Raw genomic sequence first — 25,964 nt, forward strand, 5'->3', positions numbered from 1 at the left:
CACTTTGCATGCAAGATACTAGGAAAGAATTGTTATAGTTAGAGTTATCAAGTTATGAACCTGTAGGAACACGTAAACCCTAGTTACTTTGATTAATTGATTAAATCCAACATTCAAAGTTGTTAAGTGTCTCTGTCAAGTTTGTTAATTAATTTTAGTCATTTAAAAATAGAAACCCCCCCTTTATTTTTTTTACTTTCCAAGGAAGTCATTGACCAAACAATAGTAATAACTGGTTGAAGTTAAGTCTAGACTATTTTCCTCGTGGGAACGATCCCAACCTCACTAGTTGAGTTATTTACTTGACACGACCGCTTTACTTCTTATTTGAGAAGTAAGTTTGAGCGTATCAGTGACAAAAGAGTTTCAAAATGAATAAAAAGTGATACAAGTTTTAGTTATTGAGTAGAGGTGACAATTTTTTGATTAGTGCCAATGACACTAATTTTAAAACCCTCAAGTTCTATTATATACATAAAAACCCTATCCCCCCTCCCACCACACCATCTCTCCTCTCCACTTCTGTCGCTTTCATTTCCTCCCCATCTGTTGTAACCGTTGCCGTCACTACTTCCTCCTCTACCACAACCATCAGTTCTTGCTCCATTGCCACCACTCTCTTATTCTTCCTCGTTTACCACCATTGTTGCCACCTCCTTATTCTTTCTGCCTCCACAATAACCATCACCTCCACCTTCATTGTTATCACCAACATCCTATTTGCCTCTCTACCACCCTCTCTTTTATCTCACTAAAGAAACTTCAACAATTGCTACAATAATTTCAACAATTGTTGTACAAACTTCAACATTTGCTTGAATAACTTTAGCAGTTATTGCGATAACTTCAGCTATTGCTTGATTTTCTTAAACGAAACAATGACTTCAACTTCAAAAAATTTAAAATTAAAGCAAATTAATTTGTGAAATAGAATCAACAAGAGAAAAAGATAACACGTGATAAAACATAATAAACAACAACGATAAAGATAGCGACAATAAAGAAGAACAAGTATTCCCTCCGTTTCAAAAAAAAAATGATCTTATTTTCTTTTTAGTCTACTTAAAAAAGAATGACCCCTTTTCTTTTTTGACAACACTTTAACTTTAACTTTCCACGTGACATGTTTAAGACCACAAGATTAAAGGGTGTTTTGGTACATTTGACATAAATTTAATTTAGAACTACAAGATTAAAAAATCTTTTTTATTTTCTTAAACTCCGTTCCAAGTCAAAATAAATAATTTTTTTATGCGGAGGGAGTAAATGGAAGAAGAGAAAACGAAATGAAGAAGAAGCAATCTGGAAGAGAAAGAAAAAAGGAAGAAGAGGGAGAAATAAATTTTGAAAGAGATTTTAAATTTGAAATTTAAGAAGACAGAAATTTTTCAAGCATTTTGAAACTAGAAATTGAGTTTATTTTGAATATTTTAAAAATTTAAAATTTTTAAATATTACATTTTAAACATCAATTATTTTAATCACTAATTTAAAATTTTTTGACTTGATTAATTTATTTTTGTCATCAATTTTAATTTCAAACACTTTTTTAGCATTTCTCTTAAAATTTTATTTTTTTGGCGGGTAGATACCCTAAATTGGGAGCTGAAGCTATCATCATTTGTTACATTCAACTTGCATAACGCAATTTATACTTGAATGTTTGATTATTCTCAAATCGCACTCTTCTATTACGTTTCTCCTCTCAATTTCTGTCTTGCCTTTCAGTCTTTTGTGCTGTCACTCCCGTACATATCTGATGTCTGAAAGGAGTACCAGTCTATGAATTAATATCAGCATATATATTATACTAATAAAGAGTAATGGAAGGGAGACGAGTTCGACGGTTTGGCAGATGGCGAAGCAATCAGACTCTACTACCTGTGCGCGTCAATCGATTATCTAACGCTGTTTCATGTTGGTATGAGATTTTTCTTCTTTTTCTATATCCTGGCATTTAAGAGTGTTTTACGAGGTTGAAGTTGTTGGCGCTGAGTTATTAGCCATCCTTTTTTGAAATTTGCAGGTATTGTGACTGCAAGTCGTCAATATTGAATGAACCCTTGTTTCGTTTCGGACGAAGATATTCAAGGTGCCCTTTTTTAAACCATTCTAATTGATATATGCTTCATGCTTTTTCAAGGTCCTTTTTACCCAATTTATGTAATTCATTGTATTTCTTCTCACACTTTATACTTAATTTCTACCTAGTAGCAACTAATGCTCCTTATTTTCAATTACATTTGCTTCTCTACAGAGGTTAATTTGAAAATCTAATTTTGAAGTTTGCCTAACCTATTACAAAATGTTTTTACCATTTCTAGGATTTCCTTATGCATATCTTATGTTAAGTTAATTTAAGGAATATTAAATTTGCACAAGAAGTTTAAGCTGCTGATTTGTTGTTAACTAGAGGTGCTCTATGGCGTATGCTCTGAAGTTATTTAGCTTATTCTCAATCTTTGTAACTTTGTTGGTGTAATTTGTAACCTAATGCTCTTTATCTTTATGGAATTAGAATTAACACGATACACAAATAATTCTGATAACTAATTAAGCAAGACGTTAAGCATATTTCCATCTTCACCTTTGTTACCTTTGTCAAAAAAAATAATATTTCCATCTTAACCACAAGTCTATTTCTTAATGCCCATGTTCACGAGCTTGCTATACTCAATCCTATTGCAATCAGTTCTCTTTTTCAAGGTCAATTCAAGATTCATAAATAGTATCCAATTGTTGGCCAGTTAATCAAATAATTAAGCACAAGAATTGAATGTATAACTCAATAAGGTATGAATTCATCAAATCAATATCTAGATGTCAAATTTATGACAGGACCGTAACCATAGAAATATAGTATAACTACTCATAGTCATGCTCTAATCTCAATACAATCTCAAGGATTCATAAAAAAGCAAGAAAAGTGGGGGGTAAAAGATCTAAAATGAATCCTAAGCTTCACAATTTCTCCAATGGCGCCCTTGCGTTGAAAGTGTCAATGGTACCTTAAAATTGCTGGGTTTGTACCTTATATACTTAGTACTAAACATGTTTAGACTAACCCTTCGGGGTGACCCAGTGGTTTGGGCTTGACTTCCATGTTGGGAGTCTCAAATTTGAAACCCCTTGCCAACGAAAGCCATGAGTTAGCCTTCTGAGTCGAGCTTGTCGCACTAGTCTTGCCTTGTGCGGGTTAACTCTTTTATGTGGTTTGCGAGCTATTGCATAGAAACAAGTATTTTACCTTGTGCACACCCAAATGGTAGCGGCTATGAGTTTCCTTTGTCATAAAAAAAATAAATACTAAACATGTTTGGACCAAACTGCATTTTGACTTCATGCTAAGCAAATAGGCCATGCATGGCATTAGCTTGTCAGCGGGGTCCCCGTCATTAGCTCTTCAAGTGCAAAGCTACTTCTTATCCACATGGGCTTGTCTACCAAATCTTCTCACGGCTTGGCCTGTGTTTCTGTTGCTTTAAACTCCGAAGCCTCTAATTTTGTTGCGTTCTTCGCTATAACCTCGCCTGGTGAGAGTGTCCTGAATTCTAGAAATTCCATCTTTGACTTCAATTCATCCTGAATTGCTTGAATTTAATAAGAGAACATATTACATGCTTGATAACACTCAAGTTACCCTCATAACAAGTAAGAGAATAAGCTTTATAAAAAAAAACAAGTAAGAGAATAAGCGGTCGCTAGCAATGAAATTACCCAAAAAGATTTGGGATAGAAATCCTGCTGAGAGTGATATAATGCAAGGAATTCAATTAGGAAAATAAGGGTGTAAACCAATTCATTTGTAGCAATTAAAAGAGATGGATAGGTGATCCCACCAAATTTACGAAAAGGGTTTTGGTATTAAGTAACACAATTATACTAGAATTTGGATTTTAAACGAGTAGAAGACGATCGGGCGTGAGGATTGATATCAATGTCAAGTAGGGGTACTTGTGCTTGCTCATTATCTCTAATCAATCATGGATAGGCTAGGTAATCTTAAATAACACTAATCTTCTTTTGATCTCATAACATCAAATCATAGAATCTCCTTTGGTCCCATCTATGTGAATAAAAAATCAGCTCAATACCTTACTAAAATCCCTCTTTCAAGCAGATTTGACTACAAGAATTGAACTACAATTTCTCTTTCAAGCAAATTATATTAAACAAATCTGAATTGCAGGATTAAACTAATTACCCACTTCAATTGATCCCTTTCGAGTATCAATTGAGGATCTAGATTAGGATTAAGTTTGCAATCTTAACCATGAATTAACCCTGTGGTAATTAGCTTAAATCCATATATCTACCTCTATAAAACAGAGCAAGACACAAACCCACAACAATAAATCAACACCCACCCCATAATCACACCCCTAGATTTGGGGTTTTAGCCAAGCATCATAAAAGGAAAAGAGAGTATACCCATTATGGTTTCAACCATTGAGAAATTGAAATTAAGCAATAATCCTCTTCAATTTGAACCTTCAATAGTCAATTACAAGGTTGTTCACAAACCCCAAAACTAAAGAGTATTTTCTCAAAGGGTGAAAAGAAAATATTCAAAACTCTTTCTCTAAACTATTATTGAAATGAAAATAGTCCTCTATTTTCTCTCTTTTGGACTATTTATTGTTTCCCAAAATTTGGCCCCAAATTCAATGCGTGACTAACTCGGTGAAATTAGTAGGGATTACCAAACATGTTCGGCGGATCATCGTTTGTTCCTGAACTCACCCTTCATTTGTTTCAGGATTCAGGTGTTTGAACCTCACTTGGCGGACTTGATCGAGACGGCCTTTCACATTTGACGGATCGCTGATTACCACCTTGTTCGCCCTTTAAGCCTTCACTTTAATTTAGAGTTCTGTAACTTTCGACGATGGTCTTCTAGTTCGCCCATTCAGATTCAGCTTCAGCGAGTCTCTGTTTCTTCTTTTAGTCTGCTGACCTGCCTTGAATATTTTTAATTGTGAGCATTGTCACTTTGGGCGAGGTTAGGCCACTTGGGCGATACACCCTTTTTGTTAGATGATTACCAGTTGGGAGTTTTATACTCCTTTCAATGTTTTTGGCCTTTTTTCATGTATTCATCCTTGCCTTGTCTTTAGCCTTCATTGCTGCAAAACATCAAACTATCATTAGAATAGGACACAATTAGGCATTGAGGACGTTAATTGTTGAGGCCTTTAATGAATGTAATTCTACCACTCATCAATGCTACCTAAATCTGTAGTGAAGCAGCTACATGAGTCAGGGAGCAATTTTTTATGGGAAGGAAGAGCACAGTGTTGTACCCTTGATGAATATAACACAAGGATTGATTTAACTGAGGGCAAGCCAGATTCGATGTGGTGTGCACTGGCTAACAACTAACAAGGGCAAGTTTTCTGGTAAATCTTGCTACTAGGCCTTAAGCAGTAATGGAAGAAGAGAACAAAAGACATGGAGAATGTTCTGTAATCCGAAACCTCACTAAAGATGGTGTGATTACAGTATATGGCCTTACATGTTGCATGCTTAACAATTGAAAACTAAGGAGAGGCTTTAACATACCTAGCAGATGCTGTTTGCGCTATAAAGATTGTGAAATTTCAGCAGACGCCCTAATGCAGTGTACATTTGTTAACGCTATTGTAGACATGTTCCTTAACATATTCGGGGTGCAGTGGCTATGCCGAAGACAGTCGGAGCTACTGTTGATAGCTGGCAGTGACAGAGAGAGAGAGAGAAAAGGGAAGTTGCTGCTTGGAGGACATATTCCTGCTTGCATTTCTTTGGCTTTGTGAAAAGGAGAACTTACAATATATTGAGCATAAAAGCACAACCCCTTTTCTTGTTTTAGGTGTAGAGTTCTGCAGTATCTGAAGTTTTGGCGTTTCTTTTTTTTTTTTTTTTTTTGCGTTAGATGCTAATTCTGATATCAATTTCATACATTTACTGCAAGTTTTATATTCAAGGAAGATAAAATTGCTGAAAATATGACATACCTACTTATGCAGTTTAATGTAATTTCTTACTTATCAAAACCAAACCTTTGATGGAGCTTACATTTCTGAGATCAACAAGCCCAATGAGGTTGGATCAGAATTACCAACATAACCGCCCTTTTTCTTTAATAACTGTAGTATACTGGCCAGCTTGTGCGTACCTCAACTAATTCCATGGGATACCTGCTACCTCCCACCCGCAGCATGCACTAGGTAGCCAAGTCTTAGACTGATGGATAAACAAGATTCTAGCTTGTTTTAATTGTTTGTTTGTGCCGGAATTCGTTCACCCGACTAATCCATGGGTTTATGTCATCTCTCACTTGCACATATACCGGGTAACTAAACCCACCAAAGAATTAGACAGATGGGAAGAATTCATATAGTGTGGCCTTTATTGGGACTCAAACCTTGGATGGCAAGGTTGTTATGCTGCTCTTCAACTGCTAGACTAGCACCTAGGCGGGTTTTGGACCATGAAAGCTTATATGTCATGAACTTGAACTCTCTGTAATTAGGTGTTATCAAAGGTGCGCTTTAAGCACGCTTAAACCCTTAAGCCCTGAAGCGAGGCTCAAAACGTATTGAGCGCTTCGCCTCGCTTTATGTTCGCTTCAGTGTCGTCATCAAGGTTTTAAGAAAAACTTTTCCTTGACAATGAGCCTCTTATGAATAATTGATACGAAACAATTGATAAATCACTTCATAACTATAAAAAATTCAATTCATTGGTCATATATTTGTCATAATGTTTATAATTATTAGTTTTGGACTCAACATATATATTTATATTTTTTCTCCCTTTGCGCCTTTTTTAAATAAAGCCCACGCTTTGATTGCGCTTTGAGCTTAAAGCCCCCACGGGCCTTAGAGCTTTTTTTGCGTTTCGCCTTTGATAACACTACTCTGTATTTGTCTATAGCAGCTTGTTTATATTATGTTCTTCACAACTTTTACCTTTTTTCACTTATAGAGGTTGCTGTTTGAGGTCAGTTTTATGTCTTGATAAGTGACTACATTTGTTGCAGGTTCTTGAAAGCTTGGTTCTCAATGGGTGTTGGTTTTGGTCTTGCCGTTTTATTTGCTGTTACAATGGTATGTCCACCTGCTAGAGTTTATCGTTTTAATTTTGTTCACTCCTATCTGATTCTCTCTATAAGGTTTCAAGTCCTATCTAACTGTTCTTTTGAAAATAGCAAGGAAAGGATCTGCTTTATCCAGTTTGTTTAATATCTTCCCATTGAATCATTTTTCTTATTCTGGCCAGATTCTTTTGTATGAAATCGTCCAAATACTGTGTCTTTATTACGGCAACACCCAGATGAGCAATGTGATGAGTAAATACCTGTTTGGTTTTTCTTCTATGGTATGTATTTTTTCACATTATTAAGACACTTGGTTTTCATTTGTTCTTTGGATTTCTCTGCTTCAAGCCAATACTTCATTACCATCATGGCTAGGCAAACAAATAGCCTGTCAAGAAAATGATATTTCCTGTCATTTTTGGTATTCATACAACATAAAAGTAAAACATTGAATGCAAAGAAATGAACTTCAATCACTTACAATCAAAGCTCTGGTGTTTATTCAACCCATGTACCAGTTCTTCTCTTGTTCTCCATGCAATTAAAAGTTACCACCCTCGTAAAAAGGAAAAAACATAAAAAAAGATAGAGAGAAGATTGATGTTTTTTCTCTCTTTCTTGAGCTTAGTTTCTTTTATTAGGCAAGATGTTATGCTTATTTGATTTGCTGGAAACGTTGGTTATACTCTCAAAATCATACCTTAAGATAATGCAACACGGTCGCATGCAAATATTTTAGATGATGAAACGCGATCACATGCAAATATAGTAACCCAACAAGGTTGAGTTTGAATCCCATTGAGAATAGGTGAGAAAAGATAAAAATTGGACAATTAATTGACAATCTAGTTTCTATTTCATGAAAGTAGAACATATTGTTTTGATCCTAAGGGCTTGTTTGTCAGTGTAAGATGAAATCATATGAGATGAAGTTTTGTTTTGAAATGCAATTTGGATTTTCAAGTTGTACTTTTTGCTCATAAACAGTAAAGATCTCGTAAGTTGTGAAAAGTATTAATATTGCCTCATTTCTTTATACAATGTTACCAAATAAGCAAAAGTTCATTCACAAAAATAACACTATCACAGAGCTATTCTAAAAAAGTACAATAATTGTTGATTAACTTTAGTTCAATAAAAAGTAAAATTGATCATGACTAATGGCCATAAAATGTCTAGTCACAATAAATAAAATAGGTGTTGATTTGAAGTAAAAATAAATTTGGTTGGTGAGAGTAATAGTTATATATATGGTTTAAAGGTTGGTAAGAGTAATAATATCAACTATAAAGTTTGTTTATATATGAAGTAAATGGTTGGTAGCATATAAATTGGTGTTTTTTTTTTACAAATTATAAATTTGTAGATCGATTTAAAAAAATGTGACATTATGATATGAGATTCCCAAATCAAGATTTTTAAAGAGTCTAGGATTTCATCTCATGAGATGAAATTTCATGTCCAAACGTTGATTTCATCTCATGATCTCAAATCACGAGATGAAATCAAATCTCCAAATGTTCACTAAGACTAACAATGTTGTAACAAACTTGAGTTTAAGCTATATTGATTAAAGAACTAAGCTTGTGTCCCTATAATGGAATGTAGCATTATCATTTTTCATGTGGTTACAAAGTTTCTGGTGTTTTTTTAGATATGCACTCAATTCCTACACCATAACTCAATCTTTCCCAACAACAACATACCCTGTGAAATCCCACTTAGTAGGGTCTGAGGTAGAGTGTAGGCAGACCTTACCACTACCTCATGGAGATGAAGAGGCTTTTTTTTTGAAAGATCTTTAGCTCTAGTGCATCAGACACAAGTAAAAGAAGGAGAAAACAATGAAGAAAGCATAACAACTGAAGAAGAACAATACAACAGTAAATAGTGTGATAATCAGAATACAATAAACAACTTACGGGCAAAACTACAATGGGCTACGACTAGTACTACAACATGCACTAACAAGCCTAAACCCTCGCAAGGTAAGACAGTACTTTACTCTTACTAACCTTCTACCCTAATATACTATCTCCACTCCTTCCTATCTAGAGTCGTCTCCTCGGTAATACGAACTTGTGCCATGTCCTGTCTAGTCACTTTTTCCAATATATTTTTGGCCTATCTCTACCCCTTTGTGTACCCCCAACATCCCACCTCTTGCATCTTCTCACTGGGGCATCTGCGCACCTCCTCTTCCCATGCCCAAACCATCTCAGGCTCGCTTCCCTCATCTTGTCGGAGTGCATTCTTACCTTCTTTCGAACAACCTCATTTATGATCTTGTCTCTCCTAGTGTGCCCACACATACATCTCAACATCCCCAACTCCGCAACATGCATCTTCCGAATATATGAGTTCTTAACTCGCCAATTCTCCACTCCATACAACAAGGATAGTCGAACCACCACTTCGTAGAGCTTACCTTTAAGTTTAGGTGGTACCTTCTTATTACACAGGTCTCTAGAGGCAAGCCTCCATTTCATTCATGTTGCCCCAATGCTATGTGCGACATTATCGTCGATATACCCACTACCCTTGATTTCAGACTGAAGATACTTAGAACTTTGTCTCTTGAGAATAGTATGTGTGGCAAGCCTCACTTCCACAATTCCACATCTGCTTCATCCACTGGATTTGCATTCTGTTAGAATAGGAAAAGGAATAGAAACTAATATACAATCCCACTTAGAATAGGAATAAGAATAATATACAGAATCCTACTTGGAAAAGAATTGTAAATAGTGTCCTAGTTTGAAAATGAGTCTAATGTAGTGTTTATAGATAGGGACCTATATGGAATAATAAATGGATGGTAGGGATTGATTTGGAGGTATATGGTAGTAGGGGGGAATAGTTATTTTATGCGTCATAAGAGTTTGGAAAGGGGAAATGGTAGAACATGGCAACCAAAGCATAACATGTAAAATGTCTTGGAAAATTCTGATTTCTTTTCGTTTTGTGACAGCCGTGCATATTGATTGTGAAAGGGTGGAAAGAAGAGAGTTATGTGGGGGGGGATATTCAGTGGGAAAGGTGTGCAAGACCTTGGATAGTGGGAAGTGATTTAATGTAATCAGATATCCTAATGAAAGAACAATCTGTTTCAGATTAATTGGAGCAATGTCTAAGTTTTCTGAATGCATTGAAGTGATTTAATGCTAAAAATTCCATTTGCAACTTCAAATTCTCAATTAAAACATGAACAATTAATTGAAGCCACTTCAAAACAACATTAAGATAGTAACTAACGACACCCATTAACTAATTAAAGCATTCAACTACATAATCATACCCCAAGGAAAGGGGTTTTTAGCCGCACATAATAAAGAACAAGAAATTGTTATCAACAAAGTTTTCCATCTGATGGGCTAACAATCTCCAATTTCCGAAAAGTTGAAATTGAAGCTAGAGTACCACAATCTCTAAATCTCTCCTCAAAAATGTAAAAAAAAATAATGCTCTCGAAATGTAAAGACTCAAAAACCCTAAAGGTGAATAGTGTTTGAAACTTGGAACTTCTATTTCTTTGTTTCAAAATTATATTTATACATTCGTGAAATTTCAACATAGAGTCAACTTGGCGCAGTCACACGGGTTCGCTTACCAGTTCAACAATGCGCTGAGTTGTTCTTCTCACCTTTTTGGTCTGGCTCTTTCATCCGATCATTGTGTAACTTTCGGCGAGCCAGATTGTCGTCGCCGATCTCTTCGACGAATCACCTAATTTCTTGTTTATTCGCCAAGTTGGTCTCTTCATTGGTTGTTATGCTGGAACTTTAGGAAAGCTTGAGGTCTACTCGGCGACTCGTCGAGTGACTTTGGCGAGTACCAACTTTGCTTTCCTTCAACTTTTTCACTCCTTTTTGCATCATGTTCTTGCCTTGCCCTTGAGCCTTAATTGTTGCATGTCAACATTTTCACATCAATTGTGAGCGTAAATTAGGCATTGAGGACACAAATTCTTGAATAATAAGCCCTAAATAAGTCGAAATCTCCGACTCATCAGTGGCTTTGACCATATATGTCGCCCGTCTGCCAATGGTTGTGTTAACAAAAGTAGGGCCAATGCTATATGCCTAAACCCCATATTCATGGAAGAAAACTTAGCCGGGCAGGTCACCGTCCGTCAATTTTTAGTGACTTTCTAGGGCTGTTTTGTGTCAATCCCATATCTGTTGGTGTTTCTGTAGCATTGTGTCAATTGCCATCTTTTCAAGGACTATTTTCTTGTATCTAATTTTGTGTAGCACCGTGCCATCCTTTCGGTGACTATTTCACATATCCAATTTGTGTAGCACTATGCCATCCTATCAGTGACTAGTTTTTGATTTCTAATTTGTGTAGCACCGTGCTATCTTTTTAGTGACTATTTTTTCATATCCGATTTGCATAACATCGTGTCATCTTTTCGCTGACTACTTTCTCTTATTCGTAACACTATGCATCTTTTTGGTGACTACTTTTTCATATCTGATTTGCATAGCACCGAGCATCTTTCTAGTCTACTTACTCGTATCCAATTTGTGTGGTACTGTGCATCTTTTCGGTGACTACTTTCTGAAAAATGATTTTGCATATCATCGTGCATCTTTGCAGACTACTTTCTCATATCTGAGTTTCGTAGTATTGTGTGTCTTTTCGGTGACTTCTTAGATCTGATTCGTATAGTTTCGTGTCCCTTTCCACTTACAGGGATACTCCCGCGTGGTGAAAATAACATGTCCGCCTTTTTTAATAACAAGATAAATCCGCAGTCGCTACCCTTTGGGTGCGCATATGTTAAAACTCTCGCTCCTATGCAATAGCTCGCAACCACATAGGAGAGGTAACCTGCACTAGGCAAGCCTGGTGCGACGAGCTCGACCCATAAGAAAAACCCCTTGCTTTCGCTGGCAAAGGGTTTCAAACTTGAGGCCTCCAACATGGAAGTCCAAAGCTCAAACCTATTGTTCACCATTAACCTTATAATCAGTAGGACATTAAAAATGTTTTTCTCCACGGTGATCTTGAGGTGAGAAAGAACTCTATATGGAGCAATCACCTAGTTTTGATGCTCAAGAGGAGTGCCTTGAATGTCAATTGCACGGGGGACTCTATGATTTGAAAGTCTTCTCGAGCTTTGTTTAGGAAGTCAACATAATAATTTAGGAGTTTGGCATGACTCGTAGTGGAGTTGATCATTCTGTGTTCTATCGACATTCTGCATAAACTCCAGTACTTCGTGAAAGGAGTAAGCATATTGAGATCGAATGTTATTATGTTAGAGAAAAGATACTTTCGAGCGATAGTTTACAAAATTTGTGAAGTTAAGTGATCAACTTTTAAATATCTTCAGATACTTTCGAGCGATGGTTTACAAAATTTGTGAAGTTAAGTGATCAACTTTTAAATATCTTCACCAAGTCCCTCACTAGTCCTCGTATTAATAACATTTGTAACAAGCTAGGTACATATGACTTGCATGCACCAGAGGGGGAGATTTAAAATAGGAATAGAAACAAGAACAGTATACACAATCCCACTTAGAATTGAAATTTGTATAAGACTATAAGAATAAAATATATAATGTTGCTTGAAAAATAATTGTAATGTAGTGTCCTAGCTGGAAAAAGAGTATAATGTAGTGTGTATAAATAGAATCTCAAGGTAATAATATAGATAAACAATTCAATAATATTCTTCTCCAATATTTCTAATACATACCAAATATTTCATCTTCTGCTCAACCTATACCCTTTGGACTCTAGAGTTTATCTCCAAACCTCCAACCTAGTATTAACCCTATCTCGTGTCTCATTATCAATACTATGTTGTCTGCAAATAACACACACCACGGAACCTCATCTGGAGTAGAGCGCGTCAACTCATCCATCACCAAGGCAAATAGGAAAGGGCTAAGAATAGATCCCTGGTGCAACCCTATCTCAACCAGTAAGTGCTCCGAATCTCCTCCCACCGTTCTAACCCGAGTCTTAGATCATTTGTACATGTCCTTTATCATTCTAATATAAACCATCGAGAAACCTTTAGCCTCTGAGCACCTCCAGAGGACATGCCTCGAGACTGTCATAGGCCTTTTCAAAGTCAATGATCACCATATGTAGATTCTTCTGTCTTTTTCAATATCTCCAACAGTCTTCGCACAAGATGGATGGCTTCAGTAGTTGATCGTCCCGGCATGAATCCAAATTGTTTCTTGGAAATGGACACTCCTCTCCTCAACCTCATCTTCACCATAATATCCGAAACCTTGATAGTGCGACTTAGCAATTGGAAACTCCTGTGATTGTACAATGGTACCTTTGTACTCTACTTCCATTGTTGAGCATTTTTGCATGTCTAAAAATAGCATCAAACAAACCAATTAACCACTTCATACCTGCCTTTCCTGTGCTCTTCCAAAATCCCACAGGAATCTCATCGAGTACAATCGCTCTTTCCCCGCTCAATCTTTCGCTAGAGTTGAACAATTTATCTCAATATCATTTTTTCAAATCTATAGGAGTTATTTAGAGAAGAGTGATTAATTATGCCAAGTAAATTCAACTTATCCTTGAGAGAATTTATTAAACAAGGGTTAGTGCCTTATTTGATACCGTTATTACCCGAAAAATATGCAACACACAAAAACCGTATGAACGTTACACCTGCATTAGGTTTGTAAACTTAGTAAGGGATTTAACTACTCATAATGCAAGAGTAAAAGTAAGAAGAATAAAATGAAGTCATAAGACTTACTTAGAATTAAAGATGAAAATAAATAATAGGTGTCTTCACTTTTCACCAAACTACGTACCTAGAGAGAGAATATTGTTCCGAAATCAAAAACTATAAAAAATTGTAACTCCCTATTACAAAACCCCTATTAAATGTATTTATGACCCACAAACTTGGAATCCTAAAACTGTCAAATTCATCGATACAATCCACAGACAGTACATAAATCCACGGTCCATGAATTGCTTTTAAGTCTTTCGTGAATTCCCGCCTAGAGGTACTGGACTATGACCATGGTTTGATCCGTTGACTGTACAATATTCCACTGTTTGTAAAACCTTCCAGCATTGTCTTATCCAGATGTACGTATCTTGAATGTGACATATGGTTCGTACTTCCCACCATGGATTGGTCGACTTCAGAAGACCAAGCAGGTAGCATCTCTAATATCTTTTCCGCACCATGCCAGGATTTAAGGCCCGCACTTTGTTCTATGGATTGTGGATTGCCATTCTGGCCATTTTCTCAGCTTTTCCATGTTTTTGGCCATTTTGACATCAAACATCTAGAAAACAACATTCGAACACTAAAAACACAAAAAGAGTCATGCAAAAGGACTTTGAAAACTCAAGTAAAAGGCAGCAGCTGTGCAATTTCAAGGCACATCTGTTGATCTCAACATGGATCCATATTGGTTGTCTGTTTCTCTTAAGGCTTGAGGTGAGATAGCCTTCACTTATTGTTATGGTCCCCTGTTATGGATCTATTTATGGAAGCTGCAATATAAAACTAATGTTTTCTTCCTATGACCTATGGTGATTGTTCGTTGAGAGTGAACCTGCAATCTCTTGAGTTAAAGTACTCAAAAAGTGAAAATACTTTTCTGCTTTTATTTCCTGAGACAAACATATAGTTTAAATACAACACTAACTACCCCTAGAAACTAGGACTTCCTAATATTACTGGAACGGAAAACTGCACTATTACAGGAAAATAACTACTACTATAAAAGAAATAACTACTGCTGTAACTAGTTGATGACTAAGGAGTGATTACATTTATGCTACCTTAATGGCTTAAGGTAAAGGGGTGAGCATGGTGTGACCTACATATACATGATCTGAGCTAGAAACAGCTAGTTGCACTCTGATTCAATGGTTTTCTAAATACTTGTAATTGCTTCATATGTTTTGACGTGCAGATATCAGGCTTGACCATCTCACTGGCTGACATTGGTTATCTATGCATGTCTTCCTTCATATCGGTTTCAGTACATGAACTTGGGCACGCTCTGGCTGCTGCAAGGTTAAGGCTAATGCTCTTTTGAAATTGTTCTAAGGAAAATGTAAAATGTGGATTATACTATACTTGGTATATATTCATGGAAGTCTTCTTGAACGATTCTGTTCCTTTCTCTTACTTGTACACTTTCATTATTTCTACTGATTTTGGAACTAAGGGGAGAAATTATTACTTGTGTGGCCAATGCATATATGATGGGCGATGATTAAAATTCTCAGTGGATGAGTTTCTGCGGTCATGAAGTAAATTAATTCATCAAACAAAAAATTAAATACTGGCAAGCCATCAAAAGTCTAGGCTTCTTGGAAGACCTTACTTAGAGATGATTGGGAATTTTAAGCTGTTATTCTGCGACATAATTAGGGTTAGTTGAGCAAGAGAATACGTTACAATAACATCTGCTGATGTAGATGTATTTCCCATGCTGCTTTGATCAATGAAACGTCTGGGGCCTAGAAAATCCAAAGCCCATTCCGGAAAATGGAAACTAAAAGGGCAAGAATCGTATACTGGTTCACCCGCGACTTACTTTTGGTGCTTAGCCTAATTTGTCTTTCTATTGAGAATCGTGAGTTCTAGAGCCCTTACAAGTGTTTCTGAGTGGCAGAGAGTTTTGTGGACAAATGTTCGGGCTGGAGGGAAACGAGGGCTATGGATCTCTATTTCGGGTTGAGATTTACTAAGACATAGTTTCTTATGTGTGATTGAACAGGAGCAAATGAGGGATCAAAGTGCACTTCAGTCACTGTAGTTCCCAAGGTGAAACACCCCGTCACCATCAATGACTTTTGACCAACTTCTTGTTGCAATGTTTTGTGTAATCATAAAATCATTACCAAGAGACTGAGTAAAATCATTGAAGACCTTACTGATAGAAGTTGATAACATATGTAACATTTGTACCATGAAGGTTGCTATCTGATAACATTGTCCTTAGCCATGGACTTGTTAAGGGGTACAAATACGAGGGGGATTTCTCCAAGGTGTATGCTGAAGAGAGACTTCCAGAAGGCCTATGACTCGGTAAGTACTAAGTCGGTAGTAAGAATTTATTTGGAGGCTGGTGCAAACTCTGGCCAGTCTTCATTTCCTAGATCTAATTGTTGAATGGATCATGACATGCCTCTCTACTGTGACCTACTCTATTGCACTTGATAATTTTCCAACTCCTCCCTTCGCTATTAAGAGAGGTTTGAGGCAAGGATACCCCATTCCGTTTTCCTACTTTTTATTTTTATGGATTAATTTAATAGACTATCGAAGACTCTTCACACTGATAAAAAAATTCATTTTCACCCAAGATGAGGATCATACAACTAAGCTTTGCTGCTGACCTGTTTTCATATAGCAGGGTGATGTGCAATCTGTCCATGTTTATTCCAGTGTTTCTCACAAGTTTCCCAAGCTTCTGGTCTTCATGCTAATCTGCACAAGTATTCCATTTACTTTGGAGGGGTAAACCAAGCTATACAAACTCAAATACTATGCTATATTGGTATTCCTAAGGGGGAGTGACTTTAAGCACCAAAAGGCTTTTTGTCATTCAGTGCCACCCTTGCTTGACAAAATGCTTGGGAAGACAACATCTTGGACTTTCAGATTCTTATAATATGCAGGCATAGGTGTTGCCTGTCTGATCACATTTTCTTCTGTTTTTCTTCCTTCCCAAGCTATACAAACTCGTCTGTCCAACATTGGTGCTCATCTTCCTGTTCGAACATCGTTCATCTCTCTAGAAGCTGTTATGGTGCACTTTCTCTTTGCTGACCAGCAATGTACTTGCTACCCCCCAAATCCTTTGATCTTAATTTATTAAAACCTAAGGTTTGATCCCCTACGGGTTGTTATTCAGGAAGTTGTTAGAGTAATGAAAGGAATTTGGAAATTCTTTTACTAGAGCCAACAATGTTTGAGTCCCTACTCTAGAAGTTCTTTTTCGGACATGGAGGGGATTCAGGTTAGAATATGTTTCTCTCTCGGCGCATTTTAGCTAGGATTTTGTAACGTGCACTGACTGAGGAATCACCGTGACTTTGATCCAAATTTCCCGGAAGGGAGCTACAACAATGCTGTAATTGGTAACTCCAGACGATGGGCTGAGCTGTAAACTACACCGCTCACCTTTGGTAGCTTCATTCCATCTCAACTTCAATCGATTATGGAAGGGAACAAAGACCCCCATTCTTATTCAGATTCGCAGAAGTATCTATATCTTAAAACGTTTGGTGAGCCTACTTCTCGGTCACAGCCAACGGTTCGCCGACTTCAGTTCTCGGAGGCAGGCACCTCTGCTTGGTCAACTCCGGTGGAGAAGTCTGATTCCAGGGAGAATCGAATTGAACAGAAAGGTAAATATCTTTCTTCGTTCCTCCATGTACTAAGGGAGAAAAATCTATGTGAATATTGAGAAGGATGATTCAAAGCAACAAGAGGAATACTGGAAGTCACCATATAGGATATGTTATCGGAGATACTGTGTGTAAAAATTATGGAGAATTTTATCTCAACTGCTTGGTATTTTGCTACCAAACCCCATATACTACTGCATGATGAGAAATTTGCAATCTGCAAATCATCCAACTCTGCACCAACTGATGTAGGACTCGTCAATACTTTGTATATATAAAAATGGTTTAGACTTTAGAGTCTCTATTATTGTGTAAATAGGATAAGAAATTATCAAGGAAATACTTTCCTTTCCTTTGTAGGATCACTTGAATCCTTTCCTTTTGTCTCTGGGATTACTTGTAAACACTATTTAAACCCGGTTATGCTCGAGGAAATAAGCTTTTTCTTTTGAAACAGTAGGGAATAAGCAAGCAATTCGTTCCAAATATCTTCTTTTTAAGGTGCTTTTTGCGAGTCATGATTAATAGCTTCTATAAAATCTTGGTGTATAAGCATCATTGCTGCACTGCGAATAATAGACATGCTTCTAGGAAAGTCAACTGGGTCAGAGTATAGCACATACTTGAACATTAGGTACTTATTTAGAGCTGGTTATGTTATATCAGGTATTCTTTATGATCTTTTGACTTTGATTCTACATTTGGCTGACTGTATGTGCAAACCTGATCAGTTGACATGTTTTCAGTTGACATGTTTTGAGACATAGTAGTGGTGGTACATGAATCTCACAACTGCTTCTGTAGGCACTACATTCTGGAAAAGCAGTGAGGGCATACAGATGGAGTACATCGCTGTATTTTTGGCTGTATTATTTCCAGGCGCTCTACTGGCATTCAATCATGAGTTATTGCAGGCATTGTCCAAAGTTTCTGCTCTTCGAATATACTGTGCTGGCATTTGGCATAATGCAGTTGTGGGTGCTTATAGCAGCTCTTAGTTATTAAATGCTAGTCGATCTCCATTTGTGTTTATCATATTCTGTAGTTTTTGAACTAATGGGTTTATTATCTTTCAGCTTTGTGCTGTTTGTGCCTGGGCATTGTTCCTTCAACCCTTTATCTTGTATGCATTTTACATTCATGATGAAGGCCCCATGGTAATTGAGAATTAATTCTTGTACTGCAATGTGCTAATTTGGGGGACCTAATTAGGCATTTATGTGACTAATGGATTACAATCACATGATCTTGAGCAGGTACTGGAGGTGTCTCCAACATCGCCGTTGGCTGGCCATTTGTCTCCTGGTGATGTCATTATATCATTGGATGATTTCCGCATCAATAATGCTCTGGAGTGGTCACAAATAATTGACGTATTAACTGAACACTCTTATCAAACCTTCCAGAATAACAGCCTTCTTGAGAACTCTATGAAAAGTAGTAGTGGTAAAGGATACTGTATTCCCTATTCTTTGGTTGAAGAAGGCAAACATGTTTCATTGGAAGGCAACAGAACTTGTCCTGATGAACTAAGTGCATTTATAACCATTCCATGCTCGGACCAGGCCATGGTTGATGATGACAATCTTGAGGTTAACCATCAAAGGGATGGAGGTGTATTCCATTGCTTTTATGATAAGGATGTCTTGAAGCTTGAGAAATGCGGTGATGGTTGGGGCAGACTTCACAGCAATAGGAGCAGCTGCTTCTGTTCCAAGGTACGCAGTTCAGTGTTCTCCAATTGAGACCAGAAGCTACACGTTGTATCAGTTTGACAGTTCATGTTTCTCATGAACAGCCAAAAATATTGCTCCTGTAGTTTATAATACACAAATGTGATTAGATTAAGCATAACAACACAAAGAATGCATTTGAATATGTGAATAATTGATGTTTTGGTGTAGGAGGCAACATGCTTTCTTCCACTTTTGTCAACTGGTGTAGCATGGGTGGAGATCACATATTCAAGCTCTTCTCTGCCACAGTGCTTGCATCTTGGAAGAACACATGTAATCGAAGATAACAATTCCAAGGAGAATCCGTGTGTTAAGACCTCTGTTTTTGTGGGTGATGCAATTTCAATAAAGCATTCAGTTCTCTTGACTTCATATCAACCTCGTTGGTCTGCTAAATTTGGTGCACATTTTCCTTATGTACTGGAAAGGCTTTTGATGTTCACCTTTCACGTCTCTATGACACTTGCACTTCTCAACAGCCTGCCGGTATGTATTCATATCTAAGAGATAACTCTCTGTTTCCCATGTTTATGAGTCTGCATGTGATCATATCTGTCACATCTTTTGATGTGAAGATCCAATTGAATCTCAAACGTGCTGTTGTTGGGAAGTATCAGTTCTGTTAGGCACTGAAGAAATGCACGGTACTATAGAAATCAAATATGAAAAGGTAGTCGCCGAAATGATAGTACTGTGTTATGCAAATCGAATATGAGAAAGTAGTTGCGGAAAATGGCAGGATACTACACAAATTAGATATGAGAAAATGTTCACTAGAAAAATACGATGACCCAACTTTTGCTAACATTATCATTGGCCAGACGGGCGACATTATATGGGTAATAGTCGCCCACCGACAGCGAAAGCTACCAAGACTGTAGAGGCTTTGACACCTTATCAGAAATATTTGTGAAGAATATTATTGAACAGTGTATCCATACTATTACATTGAGACCCTATTTATCGCCACTACATTAGATTCCTTTACCAAATAGGATTCTATATACTATTCCTATTCCTATTCTAAGTAAAATAGTATATATTATCTTTTTCCTCTTCTATTCTGACATACTTCTTCCAACCTTATATAGACTTCACAAACTGAATGTTTATTTAGAAAATATTGTTTTCTATAGTAATTATAGCTTGCGAACAACAAATTATGAAGCATCCATTGGACTAGAAGCGCTATAATCACATAATATTTTATCAGTATTAAGGAGGAAGCAATTGAGCAATGCTAAGAAACTTGTCATTTTATTGCTTTAGATGGCTTAAGTTATGTGACACAAATAAACATGCTTTTCATGCAGCCAGGTGAAACGTGATCCTTGCATAAAATGATTGTGTTCTTTCATCTTACCTGTAAAAGTTGGAACAGAGAGAAAAATGTTAACTATTCGAGTACTTGAATTGAACTCCAATTTTACTGTTCATGTCTTTGTCTTCTTTTTGATTTATAATACCACTTCATTTGGATTGCTCGGACTCGGGTGCAGGTGTCCGATACCAGTGTGGATCTAGAGGTCGGATACTTCATTATCTAAGATTCGGGGAAATGGATCCATGTATGGATACGGGTGTGGGGATTTTTTTTAAATATAATTGAAGTATCTGAAAAATAGAGTTATAAAACCTAAATTATGAGATATTATGCAGAGAACTTGAGGAGAATCTTGGAAGGAGATTAAAAGAAAAAAGTGACATAGAAATTTCTAAATAAAAGGTATTCATTCCTTCAAGTTCACCTTGACTTTTGTATTGATTATAGAAATCATTAAAACTATCCAGATTTTCTCTTGTTTTTGGTCAAAGTATTCAAAATTGGTTGACCAAATCGGACATGGATTCCACACCCATGTCGTGTCGACACGGGTGCTGTACCAAAAGTGAAAAGTCAGAGCAACTTAGCTTGAACCTCATCATGGCATTATTAAGACTTGTAAACTTTAGAAGCCCCCCCCCCCCCCCCCCCCAAAAAAAAAAAACCTGCTATCTGTTCTTTTTCCCTTTTTTTTCTCTCAAAAACAAAAAACAAAAAAAAACACCCACTATCTGCTTAAATCGCCTAGAGAGATATGCAACATTAGCATAAATTTATAGATGTGCTTCAATAAATTTTCTGACTTGTTTCATTGAAAGAGCTCACTGCTGGAAGACTAAACTGCTCATTTGGGGAAAAGAAAAGGCATATTTGTGCTTTAACAGAGTTGTGAAATAAGTAAAATGGCAATGATTTCCCCATGCATTTCCTAGACCTGCATTCTGTGCTCATTAATGTAATGTCTATTGGGGGTGCCAAATTAGATGACATCGCATCTGCAAAACTGTACTAGGTTGAGGTAAATGCTTTTTGTTAAAGTGGGCCATTCCTGCTTGAAATATACCAGACAACTCATTAGATTCTCTGTTGGTCAGACACTTATTTGTCCGTAGACATGGATTAGGTACCTAAATGCATATATAAATGACTTGCTAGAAACTTTTAAGGGTATGCATTTCCAGTATGACATATGTCCAGTCCCAAGTCCATGTAAATGGTTTAGAGAGATCACAAGGAAACTGCACCAAAAGTAAATGTGTCCATACAAATCTTGAAGCCAGCCGAAGAACCTGATTGAACTTAAATGTGATCTAGACGTGGTAATAAATTTGAGACACTTCATTAAATTATTCTATGAGCATCTTCCTTCACAAGAAAAGAGATGATGAAAGAATGTGTAGGACAATTTGGAAACATCGATGTGCCTCTTTCATTATATTGAGACCCTAGTGAGCTTTGTTCTAGGACTTTTCTGAAGAAAGAGAACTCATTCTAGGGCTTTCCTTGGCTATTTACAGTTGTTACTTCATGCTCAGCCATCTTGTCTCTTGCCCCCTTCAGATTAATTAATGAGTTCTTATTAGTACTTCTAGAATATGTTATTCCTGTTCGAAAGGTGATTTTGTAGTTCCATCTTAACCATTGGATACACGCCGTTGTAAAGTCAGGTTGTTGACCCATTTTACCACATTAACCAATCTATTGTAGATGACCATTCTCTTTTGTATGCTTCTAATTTATGATTATTGTGTCATAATATGTATTCAATCCTAAAACAGTGGACAACAGTCACTGCAAATTTTATGCAATTCATGTTTTTATGATTACCTCTATTTCTTCTCCAGGTTTATTTTCTCGATGGTGAGGCTATCTCAGAGGTGGTTTCGCACTACTTCAGGATTGTAAGTCCCAGGAGGAGGAGAACCATTCTACAGTATTTCCTGTTTGGTGGAACAGTTGCATCTATTATTATGTTCGTCCGGATTTTCCTTGTTTTATTCTGAGGTAAAAATTTGTCATAGCGTGCTTATTATAAAGGTGAAGCTTACAGACATATTTTCCCTCTCCGCAGGTTTGGATGTATTATGTCTTCATTTATGTTTTGATTTTTTTGTGCCCCCTCAGACTCTCCGTCCACAAACGAGCAAGGAAACTCCAGTTTTCTCATCAATGAGTCAATTTTGGTCCTATAGAAAATGTTTACTATCCTCAAACTTGTTCTAGAAATTTCCCTGTTTTTTTTACTTGTGTTGGCGGTGTTGACCTTTTATTCAGTGGCACAAAATTTGGTAGACTAGCAACCTTATCTTATGTGTACAAGTTTTAAATTTTTCTTTTTGAATTGTTCTCAACTATACTGTTAAAGCAAATCACATCTTCATTTAATGTTGTTAAATTCTGTTATATGGTGGTGTAACATGATGAGATTATTGCTGAAATGAAGTTCAGACAATATGGACTGTTAATTGGCAACTGTTGTAGGTAAGTTGCTCTTTGAAGAGGGGCAGTTTGATAAAACTCGTTAATGGTGCAATTGTTTCTGATGTCATGAAATGGCAAAAGTCAAGCCCTTCACAAAAAAAAAGGGAAGAAAAGAAGACGTTCGATATCTATGGTAAAGCGTTTTAGCTTTCAACTTGGGAGATTGCAAGACTTGAGGTATATCCTCAAAGCTATCACGCAGCAAAATGTGGAAAGCCCGTTCGAGTCAAGTGTCCTCTATTTATCTTTTTTATTTTAGGGCAAAATTGACTAGTATGTTTATTCTGGGACAACATTTTTGGTTTTTTTCAAGTGTTAAAGCAAAGTGTTTGTTTCAATATGACAGAATACTCTGTATTATTTTCCTGATACACTTTAGGCTCAAAGTTATAGCTGACCCCATTCTTTCAGATGCACCTTAATTCTCCTAATTTATTGGTACACTTATCCATACCCTACTGCCAAATATTACAGATACTTTACATATGGATAGTTGTTTATGGACCTTGTTTGTTTATCTTATCAATTTTTTCTATTTTTGTTGGAAAAGCTGTAGACACATTTGCGTCAGTCTTTCTACCATCTCCAACTCACCTCAACTCACTTCTAGTTTACTCTCAATTCTTTGTATTTGAACATTAAAATAAAAAATGAGCTATTCAACCACCTTTCATTTCACTCTTTATTCTCTATTTATGGAGAGTTGAATAGTAGTTCTCCAAATTTGGGGAACTACTATCATATTCTCTATTTCACTTTTTGGTTATTTTGTTATTATTTGTATTATATAATATTTACAATTAATATATTATAAATCATATAAGACCATTATTTTAACTTTTAATACTCATTATTTATTAAAATTTAGAAATAGATTATTTAATCTATACTAGTTTTATTTTGAATTAATAATATTTCATTTTTTTAAAAAAAAAACTTCAAGTGGTATAGTTTAAAATTATTTTTATTTATTCACTATTAAGAATGCACAAAATTTAAATGGTAAGATGAAATTTTTAATTTTAACATACAACGCATAATATAATAATCTAAATACAAGAATGCATAAAAATGCTCATTTTGAACTTTATAACACATTAATAGGACATTTCTGAGAGCAACGTAATAATCTTGAAAGTTGAATTTTTATGTGATGATTATGTAATCATATTTCATTAATAATTTTATTTTTATTTGAATTGTCCATTAATATGTATGTATACATTAAATTTGCTTGTAATTTCTGTCTTTTAGAAATTTAAAATAAAATATAATTTTATAATAGGTAAAGAATTTGAAAAATAAAAAAAATTATGTTACATGAAAATTATATAGAGTGATTATTTGTAAACAAAAAGGAAAGAAATGATTTAGGTATGAAATGAGAAAATAAAATGAAATAGAAATAACAATATAATGTTAAGGAAAAGGAATAAAAAAATTTTAGAGGTGAAAATAGAGATTGGCTAAGGGCCAAATATACCACTAAACTATTCGAAATAGTTTAAAGATACCCTTTGTTATACTTTCGAGCTAAAGATATCTCCCCCCCCTCCCCCTCGCGCATTATACTTTCGAATTAAAAATATCATTAACTAACAAAGGATATGTGGACAACTAGGATTAAAAAACTATTCAATCTAAAATAAATTCAATTCGGATATAACTCGCCCTGCCCCAATAATATACACGACCTAATCTATAACATTGATCAACCCAATTTATCTTTCAAACAAAGCAACCTGATGCATGATTAAGTATCTCCAACAACCAAAGAGGCATGCAGCCAAAGAGGTATGCAGCGAATCACTTGTCAGTCATACTTCAATGCCAAATTGAGACAACTCACGAGCATATGTAGTGGCAAGACTAATGATGATAAACTTAAATTTTGATGTTAATTTATAATTCAACAATAAGAAGTGAGAATGCCGAGTCGTTAAAAAATGGAAACTTGTAGTTTTGCCAAATTGAAGGTTGAACTTTAAATGTCTTTCAATAACCACCTCTGTCAAAAGTCAAAAATCATTTAAGAAAGAACAACATGACACATACAAATGTTCCTTTTTCGAAAATGGTTAACTTCAGAAACAATTTTTACTAGGAATTATTGTACATGGTAACAAGGTGTTTGGTGAGCACACACTGAATGACTCAACTTCATCAAACGACACTTTCTTTTGAAGAATGCTCCTTTCCTTTGCTAGATACAAAAAAAGATGGATTTTAGGGCTTTTTATGTTTCAGATGAATTAGGTGGGTCAACATTATACATTAGGTCGGGTTATATCTTAATTGAATTTATTTTAAATTTAATAGTTCTTTAGTCTCATCTGTCCATGTGTCCTTTGTTGGTTATAAGTGTATATGACTTGAAACTTGAAAATATAGAAAAGTGGTGTATTTAACCTTAAAGTTTAACGAGGGGATATACTTAAACTATTTCCAATAGTACTAGGGTGTATTTGGCCCTTTTCCGAATAGAGAATTGGATTAGAGTTGGTTGTCTAAAAATATAAAAAAAACTCTATATTTGTAAAGTAAAATAGAAAGTAAGGTTAGAGATGCTCTTATGAATTTATCAAGGAAGCCAGAATATTGATACAAGTGGCAAAAAGAAAAACATCTCAAGAAAATGCTGCAAATCTCAATTTTGTTATAAAATAAATATAAAATTGAAATCAAATGGAAAGAGAAAGAAAGAGGAATACATAAACTAATAATATGGATAATAATCCCCTTTTTTGAGTGTTGTATTGTTGTGGGAATGCCTTCTATATAGGTGTAATATGACTTGGAGATGTTATACTTCTAGGGTAGCAAAAGTGGGGCACATCACATGACATCTATAAATATATTATTTACAAGACTTTCCATTGGATGTTTATGTACAATTTTTTTCTAAGAAAATGTACTATGTGTCGTACATATTATTTGTTATCTTATCTAGTGAGACAAAATCTTGGTTG

At 35.8% G+C, this 25,964-nt stretch overlaps 1 protein-coding gene across 6 annotated transcripts; it reads left to right on the plus strand.

The window, feature by feature from the left end:
* Positions 1–1,547: 1,547 nt before the first annotated feature.
* LOC101252708 (membrane-bound transcription factor site-2 protease homolog) lies at positions 1,548–23,411 on the plus strand. Of its 6 annotated transcripts, none has more exons than XM_069297429.1 (12): positions 1,681–1,921; positions 2,027–2,092; positions 4,760–5,002; positions 7,025–7,091; positions 7,264–7,362; positions 15,006–15,109; positions 18,281–18,428; positions 18,531–18,611; positions 18,711–19,172; positions 19,359–19,676; positions 22,359–22,486; positions 22,586–22,909. In XM_069297429.1, exons 4-12 carry the CDS (start codon positions 7,047–7,049, stop codon positions 22,617–22,619), a joined length of 1,419 nt encoding a protein of 472 aa, XP_069153530.1. In that variant the 5' UTR covers positions 1,681–1,921; positions 2,027–2,092; positions 4,760–5,002; positions 7,025–7,046; the 3' UTR covers positions 22,620–22,909. The 6 variants fall into 6 exon arrangements, with proteins under 6 accessions (XP_010315600.1, XP_010315568.1, XP_004228336.1 ...); XM_010317327.4 differs by having other exon boundaries at positions 1,849–1,921; positions 4,760–4,838; XM_010317298.4 differs by lacking the exons at positions 4,760–5,002; positions 22,586–22,909 and adding an exon at positions 22,996–23,411 and having other exon boundaries at positions 1,548–1,921; positions 22,359–22,518.
* The last annotated feature ends 2,553 nt before the right edge of the window (positions 23,412–25,964 follow it).

The sequence above is a fragment of the Solanum lycopersicum genome, chromosome 1 (genome assembly GCF_036512215.1).
Source record: "Solanum lycopersicum chromosome 1, SLM_r2.1".
NCBI classification, from domain to species: domain Eukaryota; kingdom Viridiplantae; phylum Streptophyta; class Magnoliopsida; order Solanales; family Solanaceae; genus Solanum; species Solanum lycopersicum.

What these genes read in the sequence shown, in the direction of transcription:
- LOC101252708 (XM_004228288.5), top strand. Translation starts at nt 1,824, where the DNA reads ATGGAAGGGAGACGAGTTCGACGGTTTGGCAGATGGCGAAGCAATCAG. An exon ending in TTTTATTTGCTGTTACAATG is followed by an intron (nt 7,092 to 7,263) that starts GTATGTCCACCT and finishes TATTCTGGCCAG; the next exon opens with ATTCTTTTGTATGAAATCGT. An exon ending in ACAGTTGCATCTATTATTAT is followed by an intron (nt 22,487 to 22,585) that starts GTTCGTCCGGAT and finishes CCCTCTCCGCAG; the next exon opens with GTTTGGATGTATTATGTCTT.